A 16,596-nucleotide genomic window follows, 5' to 3' on the forward strand; every position below is an offset into this window, starting at 1 on the left:
AAAAAAAAACCAGCCAAATTCCTCTCCTCTCCTCTCGTCTCCTCATCCTTCTCTCCTTTCGTTTTCTCCCTTCTCTCCTCTTCCCTTTCTTCATCCCTGCTTCCCTCCAGATGTGTCTTTGTTTAGACCTAATGAAGACATTGGCCTCGGTTCTGAACTTTATTTACTTCAGCCTTTCTCTGGGTGGAGAGATAGGACAGCCACTCTCTCCCATTGATAACACAACAGGGTGTGAAGGCGTGGGGGGTGGACTTTAGATTATTTCTTAGGTGTTTTCCTACACATAAATAAAAATGAGGTGGTTGCAGAGACAGCTCAGCAGAGGAGAGTGCTTGCCGGCCTTGCAGAGGACCTGAGTTTGGTTACCAGCACCCATGTGAGGTGGATCTCAACCTCCTGTAACTTCAGTTCCAGCTTCTGGGGGTTCGTCACCCTTTTCTGAATTCTGTAGGTACCTCCACACATGGCATATATGCAAACATGCAGGCACACAATTTAAACTCGAGATGAGAGCTGAGGAGATGACTCAGCGGTAAAGAGCAGTGACTACTCTCCCAGAGGACCCAGGTGTAATTCTCAGCACCAACAAGGCAACTCACAACTGTCTGTTAATTACAGTTCCAGGGGACCTTACACCCTCACACAGACATACATGCAAGCAAAACACCAACGGACATAAAATACAAATAAATTTTTAAAAATTTAAAGACTTATTTCTTTGTTCTGTATGCATGTATGCCTACATGCCAGAAGAGAGCACTGGATCTCATTATGGATGGTTGTGAACCATCAAGTGGTTACTGGGAATTGAACTCAGGACCTCTGGAAGAGCAGCCACAGCTCTTAACCTCTGAGTCATCTCTCCAGCCCCAAATAGTATTTTTTCTTTTTTTTAATTAATTTGCTTTTTACATTCCAATCCCAGTTCTCCCTCCCTCCCTCCCTCCTCTCTTCCTGCTCCTCCCTGCCCCATCTGCTCCTCAGAGAGTGTAAGGTCTCCCTAGGAAATAACTAAGTCTGTCCCATCATCTCACTGAGGCAGGACCAAGGCACCTCTCCACCCCCCCCACCCCAAACACACACCCCTGTGTCTACGTTGAACAAGGTATCTCTCCATATAGAATGGGTCAAATAAATTATGTGAAAAACATTAAAACGAGTGAAAGCAGACCACAGGGGAGAGGAAGAAAACTGCCCAGGTATTCAAGAGCATTCCTTGCCCAGAAACCATGGAATGTGGTACTCACTACCCTTTGGAAAGCTGTATCCAGTGCAACATACACTGGCTCCTTCAGGAAAAGGCCTGGAAACCTTGATCAAGTTCCAGAGCATAGTCTCCTGCTTAGCTCCTGACAATGCCAGCCTGGAGCCCGTGGTCTCAGACCAGGGGCAGGAGAGTCTCTGGCTGCTGCTAACAGCCAGGGTAGCAGAGGGAAATCCCTCAAGGGAGACTTCTGTAGTGAGACCAGTTCTCAGACTCCCTTTTGAGCAACTGCATCTGCCTGCTTAACTGTCCTTTCTGCAGTGTAGACTGCAGCTACACAAGCCATCCTCCTCCCAGTCTGTGTTTGCACAGGCAGTAAGGGTGAAGTGTGCAAACATACTCAGTGTTCATGTTTGTTCCCATAAGATAGGGTCTCTCTGACCCGGAACTTGCTCTGCACACCGGACTGGCCTTGAACTGACAGATATCTCTCTGCTTCTGCCTCTGGGGTGCGCTGATTAAAAACACGTGACCCCACACCCCTATTCACTTTTTTTTTTTTTTTTTTGGTTTTTCGAGACAGGGTTTCTCTGTGTTGTTTTGGAGCCTGTCCTGGAACCTGCTCTGTAGACGAGGGGGAGTCTCGAACTCACAGAGATCTGCCTGCCTCTGCCTCCGGTGTGCTGGGATTAAAGGCATGTGCCACCAACGCCCGGCCATATTCACTTTTGATAAGATTTTTGTGTTGTGCTACTTGTTCTTGTAATACCCTTTACTATTGTTTAGAGATTTATTTAATTAAAAAATATATAGCTGGGTGTGGTAATTTGAATGTAATTGCCCCCATCATCCCATAGGGAGTGGCACTGTTAGGAGGGCGGCTTTGTTGGCCTGGCCATGGCCATGTTGCAAGGGTTGTGTCACTGTGGGGCAAGCTTTGAGTTTTCCTATGCTCAGGATACTTCCCAGTGTCTCAGTCCACTTCCTATTGTTGTCTGACTAAGATATAGCCAAGCACCATATCTGCCTGCACACTGCCTTCCTGCTGCCTGCCATAAGGGGCTGAACCTCTCTCTAAACTGTAAATGAGCCACCCCAAACAAATGTTTTCTTTAGGAGAGCTGCTGTTGTGGTCATGGTGCCTCTACACAGCAATAGAAACCCTAACAAAATTACTGGGAATCGTGGTACAACGATTAAGTCCCAGCAAGTGGAATGCAAAGGCAAGCAGATCTCAGTGAGTTCAAGGCTAGGCCAGTGTATAAATTGAGTTCCAGGACAGCCAGAGAAAAATCCTATACCCATTTATGAGTCTGGATAGATGGTTCAGCTGTTTAGAGCAATTTTTTGCTCCTGGGAAGGACCTGGGTCCAATTTCTAGCACCACCATTGTGGCTCATAACCATCTGTAACTCCAGTTCCAAGACATCTGACACCCTCTTCTGACCTCCATGGTTACCAGGCAAAAATATGGTGTACAAATACATACAGGCAAAACATACATACACATAAAAAATTAAAACATTTTAAAAGTATTTTTTCTTTTCTTTCATTTTTTTTTTCAAGACGGAGTTTCTTGTGTAGCCCTGAATATCCAGGAATTTATTCTGTGGACAAGGCTGGCGTCAAACTCATATCCTTCTGCCTCTGCCTCCCGAGGGATGGGATTAAAGGCGTGTGCCACCACCGCCCGGCTTGTTTAGTTTAGTTTTGTTTTGTTTTGGAGACAGGGTTTCTCTGTATTGTTTTGGAGGTTGTCCTGGAACTCGCTCTGTAGACCAGGCTGGCCTCAACCTCACAGAGATCCGTCTGCCTCTGCCTCCCGAGTGCTGGGGTTAAAGGTGTGTGCCACCAATGCCAGGCCCCTCTTCTGTTATTTTGACTCTTCTTGATTAAATAAGTCCAAGTTTGTGCTACAGACATAGGACTGTATCTGTCTGTAGGTGAGTTCAGACACTTGGTGACTTTGGATGAATGTGATGCCTTAGTAATCCCCTACTGCTTGTTAGGAATCTCAGTTAACTGCATTTTATTCAGTAAACTGGATGTGTGTCAATCATTTGGAGAGTCTCTTAGTACCATCCCAGTCCTAGGGACACCTTCATTGAGCAGCACCTATAGCTGTGAACTCTCTATGTGGTTCCAGGCAGGTGACTGCTTTGCAATAGGACCAGGCTCAACCCATCTGGATCTGAGCAGAGTATAGAGAAAGACCAGAAGCCCAGGAGAGGGTGGTGACTGGGGCACAAGGTTGTTTGAGCATTGCCACTTATGCTGACCTGTGACCTTTGTACCTCTCCCTCTTCTGAGAGACAAAAGCTAGCTTTCTGCAACTGATGTGGCCAAGGCTAAAGGCATGCATTTGTAACTCATTGCCATAGAGGCTCCACAGTGAAGATGGCCTGAGGCTTCTGTGATGCCTGGGCCCTGGGGACATGTGGAGGTACTAGAACAGGTGCTCCAGTGGCAGGTGATACTCTTGTTACCACCCTGCCGTTTGCACTTTGCAGTGTATTCTACAGAACCTTTCTTCCTACGCTAATCTAAAGACTGGATTCATTCACTATGTGCCCATACTTTCTTTCCCTCTACACTTTCTATAGCTTAGAGCACTTGAGCATGCAGGAGGCCCTCTCCCCACCTGCAGCACAGAAGCAAAGGGTTAAATACAAATAATAAGAGTCTCTGTGGAGCCAGGTACGGTGGAGCTTGCATGCCTTGTAGTCTGTGTATTGGTAGGTGGATGTGAGGGATGGGAGGTGGGTGGAGATGGGAATGGAAACAGAAGGATCAAGACCAACCTCGTCTATATTATGGATTTGAGAGGCCAGGTTGGGTTATATTATACTATGAAACCTATCTGAAAACAAAACAAAATACAAGGACCTGCCCACATTCATAGGAGCTCTGAGACTTCAGCGTAGCTGTAATACCAGCCTCTTGGAGCTTTGCTTTGCGATACTAGGATACATCCTCAGCGATACTTGGAGACCAGTGCCGAAGTCACAAGACCCAGAAACCTGTCCAGGGAGGCGTGCATCTTTGGGCTGAAGTCTCCAGGATAATGCCGGGCAAGAGTCACCAGCAGGCAGTGGCTAAAGAACTGAAGAAAGAGAGAAAACCGACCCGCCTTGCATTTATCTCCCTCCCACACCCAGACACCCAGACCCGAAGGAACCGGCACCTGCAGCACCTGCAAGTGCAGCTCAACCCCAGGACTCACCTGGAAGTTAGCAGGGTCCACGCCGAGCTTGTGAGCATGGAGATCGCTGAGAGCAGACAGAGAACCAGGCAGGTCGTCCAGGTGGTGGGCAGCAAGAGTCAGTGCTTCTGCCACCTTTTGGCCATGGACTTTAACCTGGCTAGAGCCGGGGCTCAGGTCCAAGTGTGGGAAGTAGGCTTTGGTGGAGGGGAAAGCCACGAAGGTCCTGTGGGGAAGATTGAGTTGGGTGCATGCAGACCGGGAGGTGTAAAGAGCCCACCTTTGTCCTGCCGTCCCTTGGAAGGTGAGCCCGAGGACGGCTGACTGGGTCCGTACCTCTCCAAGGCCTCAGTCGTGTAGACTCCGACGTTGGTGCTCATCTTCTTCCACAGCGCGAGAACCAGTGCACGGTCGGTCTGGGTCAAAGCCATCTTCACTGAGCTGTGGCCTCGCGCTGTGCTCTGCTCCCCAGCTGCGAGCAAAGATGCCTGGAAACCCAGCGTGCCGCCAGGGGGCGCTTCAGCGATGCAGGTCGCCGAGGTGTTCCCAGAATCTGGTTCAATGTTGACTTGCAGCCCTTTGTCCTCCCCAGCCCCAAAGCCTCACCTTTTAAAAGTATTTACTGTATGGACAATGGTATCCAATATGTAATACGTATTGCAATGGATTTTAGTGTGTATTTTGGCACTGCCGATTTATCTTGCCTCCTGAGTCCCTAGGATATTTATTCATAGGCAGTCTTTTCTCACTCACTATTGAGTGTAAAGAATTGCTTCTTCTTGGAATAACTCTCCCCCGAGGAGCCCATAACCATACTTAGGTCTACCTTAATTTTTCCTGGAGCATGTCTGTTTTCACTAAATCCCACATAGTTCAATCTACATTTAAAGGGGCTGGAGAGGGCTCAGCAGTGAAGAACACCGTTGTTCCAGAGGACCTGGGTGTGATTCCCAGCACTCACACGGCAGGTCACAACTGTCCATATCTTCAGGTCCAGTGTATCCAAACCCTTCTTCTGTCCTCCACAGTCATGCAAGTGGCGTACAGACATTCATGCTGTCAAAACACCCATATGTGTAAAATAAAATTTAAAAAAGTTAATCTACTTTAAAAATCCCTTTAATCTGGACATGGTGGCACAGGCACAGGTGAATCCCAGCACCCAGGAGTCAGAGGCAAAGGGATCTCTGTGAGTTCAAGACCATCCCATTCTAAATAGGAAATTCCAGGCTTTCCAGAACTACATAATGAGTCCCTGACTCTATGCTGCCCCACCCCCAAAATTCCTTTTAATAAATTCCAACTCAGCTTCAAAAATATGTCTTTCTTAGCGTTGTGGTAATTAACTGGATGAGAAATATTATATGCCCCGATCCCAGGACACGTTCCTTGGGGACAATAGTCTTTATGGGTATCTGTAATGTGTCTCAGTGATGACAGCAAGAACATCGATACACTCATTCGGTGCTACGTGGCATAGTGCACTAATGACCTTATTTTTACGCCTCTCTGTGTGGTGTGTGTGTGTGTGTCTGTGTGCCTGTGTGGTGTGTGTGTGTCTGTGTGTGTGGTGTGTGTCTGTGTGTGTGTCTGTGTGTGTGCATCTGTGTATGTGCGTGTGTGTGCATCTGTGGTGTCTGTGTGTGTGCGTGTGTGTCTGTGTGTGTGTGTGTGTGCGTGTGTGAGTGTGGTGTGTGTGTGTGTCTGTGTGTGTGTGTGTCTGTGTGTGTGTGTGTGTGTGATGTGTGCTCCACCTCCCAAGTTCTGGGATTAGAGGCATGTGCCAGCCACAAAGCGCTGTGAATTTTAGTTGTCTGTGATGTGTATGAGTCAGTGTTCATTCCCAGTGTTATGCAGATCATCACTGCTATCCATTTCCAGACCTTTTTCCTCACCTAACTAGAACCTCCAGCCCACTAGCCATAACTCTTCAACCCTCTCCTAAAGCCCCTGCTAACTAGGAGGCTGCTTGCTGTCCCTATAGATTTGCTCATTTTTGATATTTCACAAACATGAAATCATGCACTCTGTGGTCTTTGCTTTAATGGCTTCTTCCACTCAACATATTTTTTAGGGCTCAGCTACATAGTATAAAATATTTACTCTTTTGTGTCAATGACTGAAGAATATTCTACTGTGAGGTACAGATATAGCTCAGTTAGAATGTAAGTAGAATGTTTGTCTGATATGTGCATATGTATGTATGTACATATGGTTGTACATATCCAGCCCTGAGTTCAATTCCCAAGCATTGCACAAACTGAACATGGAGGTACATAACTGAAATCTCCACACTCAGGAGTTAGAAGGAAAGGGATCAGGAGCTCAAGTTCATCCTTGGCTACATAAAGCATTTGAGCCCAGCCTGGGCCAAATGAAGATCTATGAGAAATAAATAAATAGAGAGAGAGAGAGAGAGAGAGAGAGAGAGAGAGAGAGAGAGAGAGAGAGACAGAGAGAGAGACAGAGAGAGAGACAGAGAGAGAGACAGAGAGAGAGACAGAGAGAGAGACAGAGAGAGAGAGTAGACACTTTTGGATTATGCTACCTGTTGCGTTCCTACATGCTCATATGATGTCTCTCCATTTTTAGCTGTTTCTCTAGTAGAGTCTATACTGGAGTACAAGCAATGTTAAGGCCATCACTTCCTGAGAGGGTCTGTGAGAGGGAGTCCCAGAACATGATTATTTGGTTCAGGGAGAAAAGACATAACACTGTCAGTGGAGGGCTTGGAGTGGACTGCTGCCAAGTCTGCTACTGCTCCAGACCCCGAGCCTGCTCTACAGAGAGAAGGCATGTGTGTGTGTGGAGGTATCCCACTATGCCTCTGTGCCCTGAACCCCGTCTTTACTGTGGAGAGGGACGTCATTGCAAGGCAGATAAATGCGTGCCAAGCTTGCCCCAAAGACTGGGTGTTCCTCTCTGCATGGTGCTCAGATATCAGTGTCCAAAGAGTGTGCCTGAGGTGTGGCACCTGCATAGACTTGTTTGGTGTTTGCAGTTGCACCGTGCACCCCCAGTTTCATTCATATTGTGCTTCTGGGGTTCTAAGGGTGTCTACGGGAGGGTAAAGGACGAATCAGTATCACTCTGGAAAAGGAAGGACTGGACCAGCCACCCACTGGGGAGTCCTGGAAATTTTGGTTGTTTTTGTGGTGTGTGTGTGTGTGTGTGTGTGTGTGTGTGTGTGTGTGTGTGTGTAATGAAGGGTAGCAGTAGGGAAGGAAAATTATTCCAGCAAACTTATGTCCAGCCTGGTGGGAAACCCGGTGTAGGAGTAAACCCAGCCAGATACTGCAGGACAGGACATTGTCCAGAAACCCTGGGCAGAGGACTCTGCTTGGCCCCTCTTCTCTTCCCTCTACTTCCCCTTCTTTCCTCCCTGCTTTTGACTGGCTTTCTGCTTCAGCACAGGGGACCTCAGTCCCAGTCTAAGGATGTGTCCCCCCAGGCTTCCCCTCACCAGTCGGGACACCTTTGCAGATGCAGACAACCCAGTCACACAGGCTTCTTCCTACTTAGGCTTTATTCAAAGACCAAGAGGTACAGGTGCGAGGGAGGGAGGAGGGCCTGGCCAGAAGGCAAGCCCGCAGGACGCAGCCCCGGGGCGCCAGTTTAACGGTACTTGGAGGTCAGCACGGTGCTCACGGACGCAAAGAATTTGTCCAGAGAGGCGTGCACAGCGGGGGTGAAGTCGGCGGGGTGGTGGTTGGCCAGGGTCACCAGCAGGCAGTGGCTCAGGAGCTGCGGAGACAGGAAGGGTCAGTCCTTGGCAGTAAACACCCACCTAGTCAGTCGCCTGGGCCCCTTTGTGGAACCACTGTGTTCCCTGCCCTGGGCACGAGGGACCCCCACGCCCTCCCTGCGGGTCCCAGACCCTGTTACACCATCCCACCCCACCCACGCCCAAGCCGCCTTCAGACCCGAGCACACACCTTGAAGTTGACAGGGTCCACACGCAGCTTGTGGGCGTGCAGGTCGCTCAGAGCGGACAGGGCACCGGGCAGGTCATCGAGGTGGCCAACGGCATTGGTCAGGGCGTCTGCGACCTTCTTGCCGTGGCCCTTGACCTGGGCAGAGCCGTGGCTCACATCAAAGTGAGGGAAGTAGGTCTTGGTGGTGGGGTAGACAAAGAACATCCTGTGGGAAGAAGGCGGGAGGAGTTGAGGCCACAGGAAAGCTCAGTTAGGGGCTGCAGGCTGAGCACCAGAACTGCTTTGGATCCCACGACCCTTCCAGAGCAGAGACCCGGCCACACCTCTCTAGGGCCTCCGCGCCATATTCACCGGCGTGGCCACCAATCTTGCCCCAGGCCTCGGAGATGTTGGTCTTGTCCTTCGCAGAGAGCACCATGGTGATTCCTTCCTGAGTCTGTCAGGGTCAGAAGTGTGTTGAACCAGCAGCAAGCTGCACTTATATACCTGCGGCGCCTGGGACACGCCCTCGGGACTGCCCTCATTGGCTGGCCAGGGCGGTGCGCTGCAGACCAAGGCAGGCAGGGGGCGCCCGCGGTTGGCGAGGAGGCCATGGGTCTCCACCGTGTGCAGGAAACCCTTATCACCTGCTGGAGTGCTTCTCGCCCCTTCATTTGTCCCCAGTGATGGGTGTTTGGGAGAAATGAGGGTCCCAGTGCCTTTCGCAGAGAAGGAAGTCGCTCTGATCAGCCTGAGCAGTGCCCATCCCCCTCTACCTTGCACTGGGTCCCAGCTTCTCAGCTCTGCTTCCTAACCGCCCCTGCCCCCCACATGCCCTGCATGGCTCCACACTCTTCTTCTGGGAACAAGAAGGGTAAGATGCTAGGGACCCACAGAAACCCTTTCCCTGTCTTTCCCCTCTCTGTGTCTTCTCCTCTCTTCCCTTTTTCTACTCTCTCCTCTCCTGGCTCCTCCTTTCTTTTCTTTCCCTCTCCCGTTTTCCTCTTTTGTGTGGACAGGTTTTGCTCTGTTCAGTCCAGGCTGGCCTGGTTCCTTTGACTCGAATGATCCTCCTGACTCGGCCTTCTAAGTGCAGGAGCGGATCGCCAGACTCTGACTTGCATCCAGCTGCCCAGGGCTCCCATGGATGAAAAGCAGAGAGCTGAGTGCTGGCTTGGTGTCACACATGGGGAACCTCGGGGTCTGGCCGACTGAGGCAGGAGGATTGCTTGAGACCCTTCTTTATAATAGCAAATAGTAGCAAAGAAGCTGGGGGTGTAACTGGATGGCAGAATGTTTACCCAGAATGAGGAAGGTTCTGGATTCAGTTCCAGCACTGCAAGAATAAACAGAGCATGAGGCATTGGTCAATGAAACTCCTGGGCTCAGTTCCACAGTCTTTGGCTTGTGGAGAGGGTTGACAAACACTTTTTTTTCTTTCTGTGCTGTTAGTGATTTTGAACTTATGACCTTCCTTCTTCCACCTCTTAAATTGTGAGATTACAGATTGCACTAAAACACCTAACTTATCTGGACAATGGTGGGGCATTCCTGTAGTCCCAGCACTCAATAGGCAGAAGCAGTCTGATCTCTGTGATTGAGGCCAGCCTGATGTACAGAGGGAGTTCCGAGACAGCTAGGGCTACACAGAGAAACCCTGTCTTGAAAAAACAAACAAACAAACAAACTTACTTAGTTATTTTCAAGCTGAGCCTCTCCTTGAATTAGTTCTTCCTCTGCCTCAGTCTCCACAGTAGCTGGGACCACTACCATGAAGTCATATTTGCTGTGATCTGTGTTGTATGTTTAGCTGGTGTTGGGTCAATAACATTTTCAAGGAGGCAGCACATCTCAGAACTTTCCTCCTCAGTACCCTGAGACAATCCCTCTGGGAAGGCTGCGTTTTCCCACGCTATGGGAATGGTTCAGAGTCCTTCTCTCCAGATGTTTATGTTAGTCTTGGGGATGTAACTTAGGTCCTCAGGCTTCATGGAAAGTGCCTTTATTGGATGATCCATTCATCAGCCAGGCAATCTTATATACCATTTTATATCATACTTTCCCAAGGACTAAGGCTGTTTCGTGTCCATATAGCAATTGAGGGGGATGCTAATTTCCCCTCCTCTCTATGATCAGCTAGTGCTCAGGCAATTCAAGGTAACAGGTCCTCAGCACCAGCTACTGGAGTAGTTTAGGGAGCAATGAATAGAGCATCCCTTTTCAGATCTGGTATTGTGCCAGACTGAGTCTAGTGCTCTCTACATTATGGGGTGTCATTCTGGAGACCACATGTAGTCTCTGTTTACAAAACTTCAGGATCTTGCTCTCTTTAGCTTTTGTTCTTTGCCAACAACTACAGGAGCTCTGTGATTTTTGCCCCTCTGTCAGCCTGGGAGAACAGGACTTAGATGAGGACATCTGGTTGAAAACTACCCCGAAGTTTAAGTATCCAGGATAGGGTGAGGAGCTACTGTCCAATATTCACCATGCACTATGATATCACAATAATTTCAAAAGCCTAGTGAGTTCATAGTTATCTGCCTCGTAGCTCAGACATGCACAGGATTAACTAACTTGTCAATGTGATCTCTCTGCCACATTGGGGTCACCAACCCTAACTCTCCCCATGCTATGAGGAGGTCAGGGGTTGTTGCAGAGAGAGTATGCTAGGGAGGAACAGGAGTGAAACCTGGGCTGCCCAACTTTATCAGGCTTCAGGCTATACACTTGATCCCATGGGCTCGGTTCCATATTTGTTTGCCAAAGTCCAGGGGGCTGGCTGATGGAAGTCCCAACAAGGGAGATGAAGGGAGAACAAATGCATGTCTGCTCTGGGAATGGTATGGCACGCCGTGGTGGCAGATTTGACTTGGAAAAGAATACCCTCTCCTGCTACCATCCAAGCTCTCTTTCTGCCCCGTGGGCACTCCAGGGGCACAGGAGGACCAAACTAAATGGACGTTTAAGAATTCTAGGGGACTCTCTGAGGGATACTGAACTTCTTTGTCCTGCAATAGAGATGTAACCTGTCTAGTTTTCCAAAATGTCACACATCATTTAGAAGCCTCTGTTAATGGATGTGCACAGATTGAGCTCAGAGCATTAGCAGTACTTTTCGATCCCCTCTGCTTGCACCTCCTCAGCGAACTCATCCTACAGATGGAAGAAGGCCAGTACCACCCTGAAACACTGGAGTAGCAGTTTTAGGAAGAGGAATGGGTCAGCTGTTCAGCCACAGTAACACCTGTTGAACTCACCCAGCTGTGCTCTGGACCCTTGTGTAGGCTGGATAAGCTCACAGGAAAGTTGGTAGGGCCCACCCGAAGCACTAGAGAGAGTCAGATGCTGCACAACCAAGTACATGGCGCAAGTACGCACAGCCAGAGGCTTAGCTCCTCTCTGACAGACATTTATTTAGTTGCAGGAAATCTTGGTGTTGGGGTTCAGTGTGAATAGCCTGCCTCAGCCGGTTAGGGAGCAGGCAGAGCAGCCATGTGGCTCCCACTAACCCTAACACTGTTCAACGACCCAGAGAAACCTCAGGTGAGCCCTGTACCCCACATCCCTGACATGGTAAGGCAGAGGACTAAGATCTGATCCAAGACGTGTGTAGGCTGGTCCTGGGATGCTTCCTAAAGGCCCTAGAGACCCCGCCATTTCCACTTGAGTAACAGCTACACCCCTCAGTGTGCCTGGTGGCCCAGGCGGGTGGTCAGGTGCAATGTGGACGCACTCCCGGGTGCTGTGTTTGGCACAGGCGTGGGGTGCTCAGGGGGCCACGCGCCCCGCCTCCTCATCAGAGCCCCTCTACCCAGCTCGCCTTGATCCGCTGAGCTCAACAGGAACGCAGAGCCCCTCCACCTGTGCCCAGAGCGAGAACTGCGGATGGGGCTTCTGGCACGGGCTCGGCTTGCTCCTGTGTATGGATGTCTTTGCTTCGAACTCTCAGAACGTGTAATTACTCCTATGAAGGCTCTGTCAGGAGGGAGCCAACAAGAGGCCGGAAAGTCCTCTGTTCTTTTAAGGACAGGGACACCTCCTCCCCCAGCTGCTAGGGAGGCGGGAGCTGTGATGTCAGACTTTGGCGAATTCCTGACCACCCACCAATCTGTGCGAAGAGATTTAGAAAGGCGAGGAGAAAGCCCAGCTGGCCCTGGGATGCTCTGCTTCTTGCTTGCTGTGACTCTGGGGTTCTCAAAGACAAGACCCTCCCCCAACCACCCTAGGAATGTCTTTCTGGCAGTGTGTGACACTAGGACCTACAATGTTTCTGCGAAGCCCCTGTCCATCCCGTAGCGTCCCCATCCGGGTTTCCGTCCAAGACTGAGAACACAGGACCAGTCATTTCCATCTTCAACCATTTATTGGGGGCTACGAAAAAGACCCGAGGGAGGGTTCAGTGAAGGGGAGGAGAGAGAGCGTAGCCCGTCTCGGGGGTCGCGGCGGTGGTGCTTAGCGGTACTTCTCAGTCAGAACGGAAGACAGGATAGACAAGAACTTGTCCCAGGCTTCGTGGACTTCAGGCGTGAATTCAGCCGGGAAGCGTGCGGCCAGGGTGACCAGCAGACAGTGGGACAGGAGCTGCGGAGGAGAGAGGGGGAGACTCAGTGCACAGTGCCGCGGAGACCCCACCCGCTTTCCTCCTCTGTGTCCTTCTCCGCTGATCTCCCCTTCCATTCTCACAAACCCACCTTAAAGTTGACGGGATCCACACGGAGGATGTAGGCATGCAGCTCACTCAGCTTGGTCATAGCACTCGCGAGGTTGTCGATGTTCTTAACCGCGTCGCCTACAGCAGCCAAGATCTTGGAGCCGTGGGCACGCAACTGCTGCGACCCGTGGTGCAGGTCGAAGTGCGGGAAGTAGGTCTTTGTCTGGGGGTAGCTGCTGAAGAGCCTGGGGGTCGGGAGAAAGCGTTAGTTTTTTTGTGGGGGTTTCATTAGGCGGTAGGCTAGGGCCCTGACTCTTGCCTTGGGCTCAGATTTTAAGGGCTACACAAAGACCTACCAGACAGAAAAAAATAAAACAAAATAGTATTTCACGCAGTGTTTAAAGAAATAAAATTAGGGGCTGGAGAGATGGTTCAGTGATTAAGAGTACTGACTGCCCTTGAAGAGACTTTACAACCTCCTGTACCTAGGGTGTAAGGGATCTGATGCCACTACCTTCCATTGGCACCTGTGCTCACAGACACAGGCATGCACACACATACAAATAAAAAAAAATCTTAAAAAAAAAAACAACCAAAGATGATGCTACCATTTTCTGTTGCACCAGGCTCGCACATGGCAAGGCACTGCATCTACTCACTATCACTCGTCAGTTCATCCATTCATTCCTATTCATTCAACAAAGACTTGCGCAGTCATGTGGAGGGCTTCGGTGGGAGCCGTGGATGTCCGTCCGCCCGCCTCCTCTAGCTGCTCATCCGTTCACCTGGACGCACCCCCCCCACCGCCCCTGCTCCCACAGTCCTCTCCAGGCCAGCCACTCTTCATCACCGCGCTTTCTTCACTGCCTCCGTCCTTACTGGCCCACCCTCTCCTCACGGCCCCTTCTCAGTGACTTCTCCCCACTAACTTCTCCTTGTCACCACCTTCTTACTGATCCGCGGCTTCCGACTCCAGCCTCTGTGCCTGGACTTACCTCTCCAGAGTCTCGGTGCCAATGGCCTCAGCCTGGGAAGCCATCTTGTCCCACATGGACATGATGATAGCTCTCTCGTTCTTCAACAGAGACATGATGGTGGTGGTGAGGGTTGGAGGCTGTGCTGGAGCTAAATGCACTCAGGGTTGGCCTGATGGTGCTTGTCCCCAGCGTCCCCTTATATACACAAAGTCAGGGGCCCTGCCAGGCTGTGGCCACTGGTTGAGAAAGGGGAGGGGGCTTGCAGGGTGGGGCCTGTTATCAGACACAGTGACCCACAATGGGAATCAGGGCCTGGAGGGACTTCGAGGTCGAGCGCTATCACTCCTGCCCACTCCCCTCCATCGAAGGGAGGTGTTGGTCATAGTGCTGCACAGAATCCAGGAGAGATAAGGGCCCGTCCTGTCCCCTAGTTCCTGTGACTCTTGGGTTCCCTCCAAGAAAGTAGTAGTCCCTGTCACTCAGCTCCGAGGCAAGAGTATGGAACCCTGCTCCCACCAGAAGGTGACAGGTTAACAAAAGAAAATCAGCAATTTGTACGGTAGCCCTCCATAGCAACAAGTATCTGGTTAAACACATGATTCCTTTAGTTTATCTTAATATGCAGTGAAGTTGATTTGTTCATCGTCTTCTGAATTGACACATATATAGATTTATGTAACTAAGTCACAATCAGGATAAAGAATAGCCCTGCCATCCCATAAACCCCCACAGCAACCCGTTTGCTGCCTCACCTTCCTCTTGCTCCCAACCTAAGCCATGCCAATCCGTGTTTTTAAAAAATGTGTATAACTGGAATCATACAGTAGTGGATCCTTGAAGACTGGCTTCTTTCGTCTTGCTACTATTCTGTATATTCATCTGCAGTATCAGCAGTTGGCTGCTCTTTATTTTACGGTATGAATATTGGCAGCAGTTTATCCTTTCATTCACTGAAGGGCTGTTTCTAGTGTGAAGTTATTACAAATAAAGATGCTTTGAATATTCATAGGGAAGTCTGTGCATGAGCATAGGTTTCTATGTCTCTATCTCCGTGTCTGTACATATAGCTATAGCTAGGAGTAAAACTGCTGGCATATGCAAGATGCATATTTAGCCTTATAAGGAATGCCAAACTGTCTTCAGTGCATCATTGCCAGAGTTTTTGAATCTTAGCTGTTTTGATAGGTAAATAGTGGTGTAACATTGTGGCTGAGAATTGTGTTCCTCCTATGGCCGGTGATGTGGAAGATCTCTCCATGTGACTGTTTGCCACCCATGTGTTCTCTTTGTCCAAGTACTTTGTCCACTTTTGAACTGAGATATTTTCTTACTGGTGGTTTATGATCATTCTGTGTATAACTTGGATGCATTTCTTTTTGTCAGATATTCTGTTCACAAATGCCTTCTATTAGTTTTTTTTACTTTTTCATTTCATCTTTTAATTTTTCCATTTATCATTTGTTTATCTTGTGTGTAGAGGCATGCATGTGCCACAACACATACAGAAGTCAGGGAGCCGCTAACTCACATTGCTAAGCTTGGTGCTAACCCTTTAGCCATTTAGTGAGACATCTCACCCACCTCTCAGTTCATCTTTAAAAAAGTTTTAATTTACCAGGTTTCGTTTGGGCTGGGTTTAGTGGTGCATGCGTTTAATCTCAACACTCAAGAGGCAGAGGCAAGTGCATCTTAGTGAGCCTCAGGATAACCTAGTCTAAATAGTGAGTTCCACATCAACCAGGGCTACACAGTGAAACTCTATCGCAAAATTAAAATGAATTAAGTGGGAGAAAGAATTATAACCTTGGCTGTCTGGGAACTTGCTGTGTATACCAGGCTGGCTCATAGAGACCCACCTGCCTCTACTTCTCTAGTGCTGGGATCAAAGGTGTGGGCTACCATGCTCAGCTTAAGAAAGAATTCTTAAGAATTCACTGCGTAACCACAAAATGCAAAGGTTTTTATCTATGTTTTCTTCTAAAAGTTTCATAGTTTGTTTTATGTTTGTTTAGATGATTCATTTTTAAATAATTTTTGTTAACATAGGGTTAGGCCTATGTTGTGTTTTGTTTTTGGCCATGGACATTTGTTCCAGAGTTAACTGTGGCAAGGACTCTAGGTTCTCTATTAAACTCACTTCTCACACTGATCAGTAAAAACCTAAGTGGCTAGGCTGGGGATATGTGCTTGCATAGCTTGTATGAGGCCCTGGATTCAATTCTCAGGCTTTCATTCCCCCACACCATGCTAATTAGCTATCACTTCTCTGTGTCTTGGCCAAGATGAGAGTAAACATTAATTAGTCATATTTTCATTACGTTTATTGTGCCACAGCTTTGAGAGTCAGTTCTTGTCTTCTACCTTGGGAATCCTAGGGATGCAACTTGGATCATCAGGCTTGTCAGCAAGTGCCTTTACCCACTGAGCCATCTTGCTGGTCCATATTAGCCACATTTTTATAAAACAGTTTCTGGACACTATTCTGTTCCATTGATTTGCATGTCTATATTTAGCTACAATGACACTGCCTTGATTACTATAGCTTTATAGTAAGTCTTAAAGTTGGGTAATATCCCACAGATTGAGAAAAATAATTTTTATTTACAAATTGATTTTCAATTTTTAATTTAATTTTTATTTTTTGGTCT

The 16,596-nt window shown here is 48.9% G+C and overlaps 3 protein-coding genes across 3 annotated transcripts; all 3 read right to left on the bottom strand.

The window, feature by feature from the left end:
* Window positions 1-4,034: 4,034 nt before the first annotated feature.
* LOC121141275 (hemoglobin subunit theta-1-like) lies at window positions 4,035-5,383 on the bottom strand. The gene is made up of 3 exons (XM_040748397.1): window positions 4,743-5,383; window positions 4,428-4,632; window positions 4,035-4,307 (listed from the first exon to the last, which is right to left on the bottom strand). Exons 1-3 carry the CDS (start codon window positions 4,835-4,837, stop codon window positions 4,179-4,181), a joined length of 429 nt encoding a protein of 142 aa, XP_040604331.1. The 5' UTR covers window positions 4,838-5,383; the 3' UTR covers window positions 4,035-4,178.
* Window positions 5,384-7,914: 2,531 nt separating this feature from the next.
* LOC121141276 (hemoglobin subunit alpha) lies at window positions 7,915-8,823 on the bottom strand. The gene is made up of 3 exons (XM_040748398.1): window positions 8,665-8,823; window positions 8,342-8,546; window positions 7,915-8,150 (listed from the first exon to the last, which is right to left on the bottom strand). The coding sequence occupies exons 1-3, from the start codon at window positions 8,757-8,759 to the stop codon at window positions 8,022-8,024; spliced, it is 429 nt and encodes a 142-aa protein (XP_040604332.1). The 5' UTR covers window positions 8,760-8,823; the 3' UTR covers window positions 7,915-8,021.
* A 3,838-nt stretch (window positions 8,824-12,661) lies between these two features.
* Window positions 12,662-14,205, bottom strand: Hbz (hemoglobin subunit zeta). The gene is made up of 3 exons (XM_005081548.4): window positions 13,967-14,205; window positions 13,012-13,216; window positions 12,662-12,901 (listed from the first exon to the last, which is right to left on the bottom strand). Exons 1-3 carry the CDS (start codon window positions 14,059-14,061, stop codon window positions 12,773-12,775), a joined length of 429 nt encoding a protein of 142 aa, XP_005081605.1. The 5' UTR covers window positions 14,062-14,205; the 3' UTR covers window positions 12,662-12,772.
* Between the last annotated feature and the right edge of the window lie 2,391 nt (window positions 14,206-16,596).

The sequence above is a fragment of the Mesocricetus auratus genome, unplaced genomic scaffold (assembly GCF_017639785.1).
Source record: "Mesocricetus auratus isolate SY011 unplaced genomic scaffold, BCM_Maur_2.0 Super-Scaffold_100007, whole genome shotgun sequence".
Lineage (NCBI taxonomy): Eukaryota > Metazoa > Chordata > Mammalia > Rodentia > Cricetidae > Mesocricetus > Mesocricetus auratus.

Bases quoted from the DNA above. Each gene is read 5' to 3' on its own strand.
- LOC121141275 (XM_040748397.1), bottom strand. From the start codon at position 4,837: ATGGCTTTGACCCAGACCGACCGTGCACTGGTTCTCGCGCTGTGGAAG. The intron at 4,633-4,742 runs GTACGGACCCAG...TCTTCCCCACAG, and splicing joins ACGACTGAGGCCTTGGAGAG to GACCTTCGTGGCTTTCCCCT. The intron at 4,308-4,427 runs GTGAGTCCTGGG...CTCTTTCTTCAG, and splicing joins TGGACCCTGCTAACTTCCAG to TTCTTTAGCCACTGCCTGCT.
- LOC121141276 (XM_040748398.1), bottom strand. From the start codon at position 8,759: ATGGTGCTCTCTGCGAAGGACAAGACCAACATCTCCGAGGCCTGGGGC. The intron at 8,547-8,664 runs GTGTGGCCGGGT...TTCTTCCCACAG, and splicing joins GGCGCGGAGGCCCTAGAGAG to GATGTTCTTTGTCTACCCCA. The intron at 8,151-8,341 runs GTGTGTGCTCGG...CTGTCTCCGCAG, and splicing joins TGGACCCTGTCAACTTCAAG to CTCCTGAGCCACTGCCTGCT.
- Hbz (XM_005081548.4), bottom strand. From the start codon at position 14,061: ATGTCTCTGTTGAAGAACGAGAGAGCTATCATCATGTCCATGTGGGAC. The intron at 13,217-13,966 runs GTAAGTCCAGGC...CCCGACCCCCAG, and splicing joins GGCACCGAGACTCTGGAGAG to GCTCTTCAGCAGCTACCCCC. The intron at 12,902-13,011 runs GTGGGTTTGTGA...TCTCCTCCGCAG, and splicing joins TGGATCCCGTCAACTTTAAG to CTCCTGTCCCACTGTCTGCT.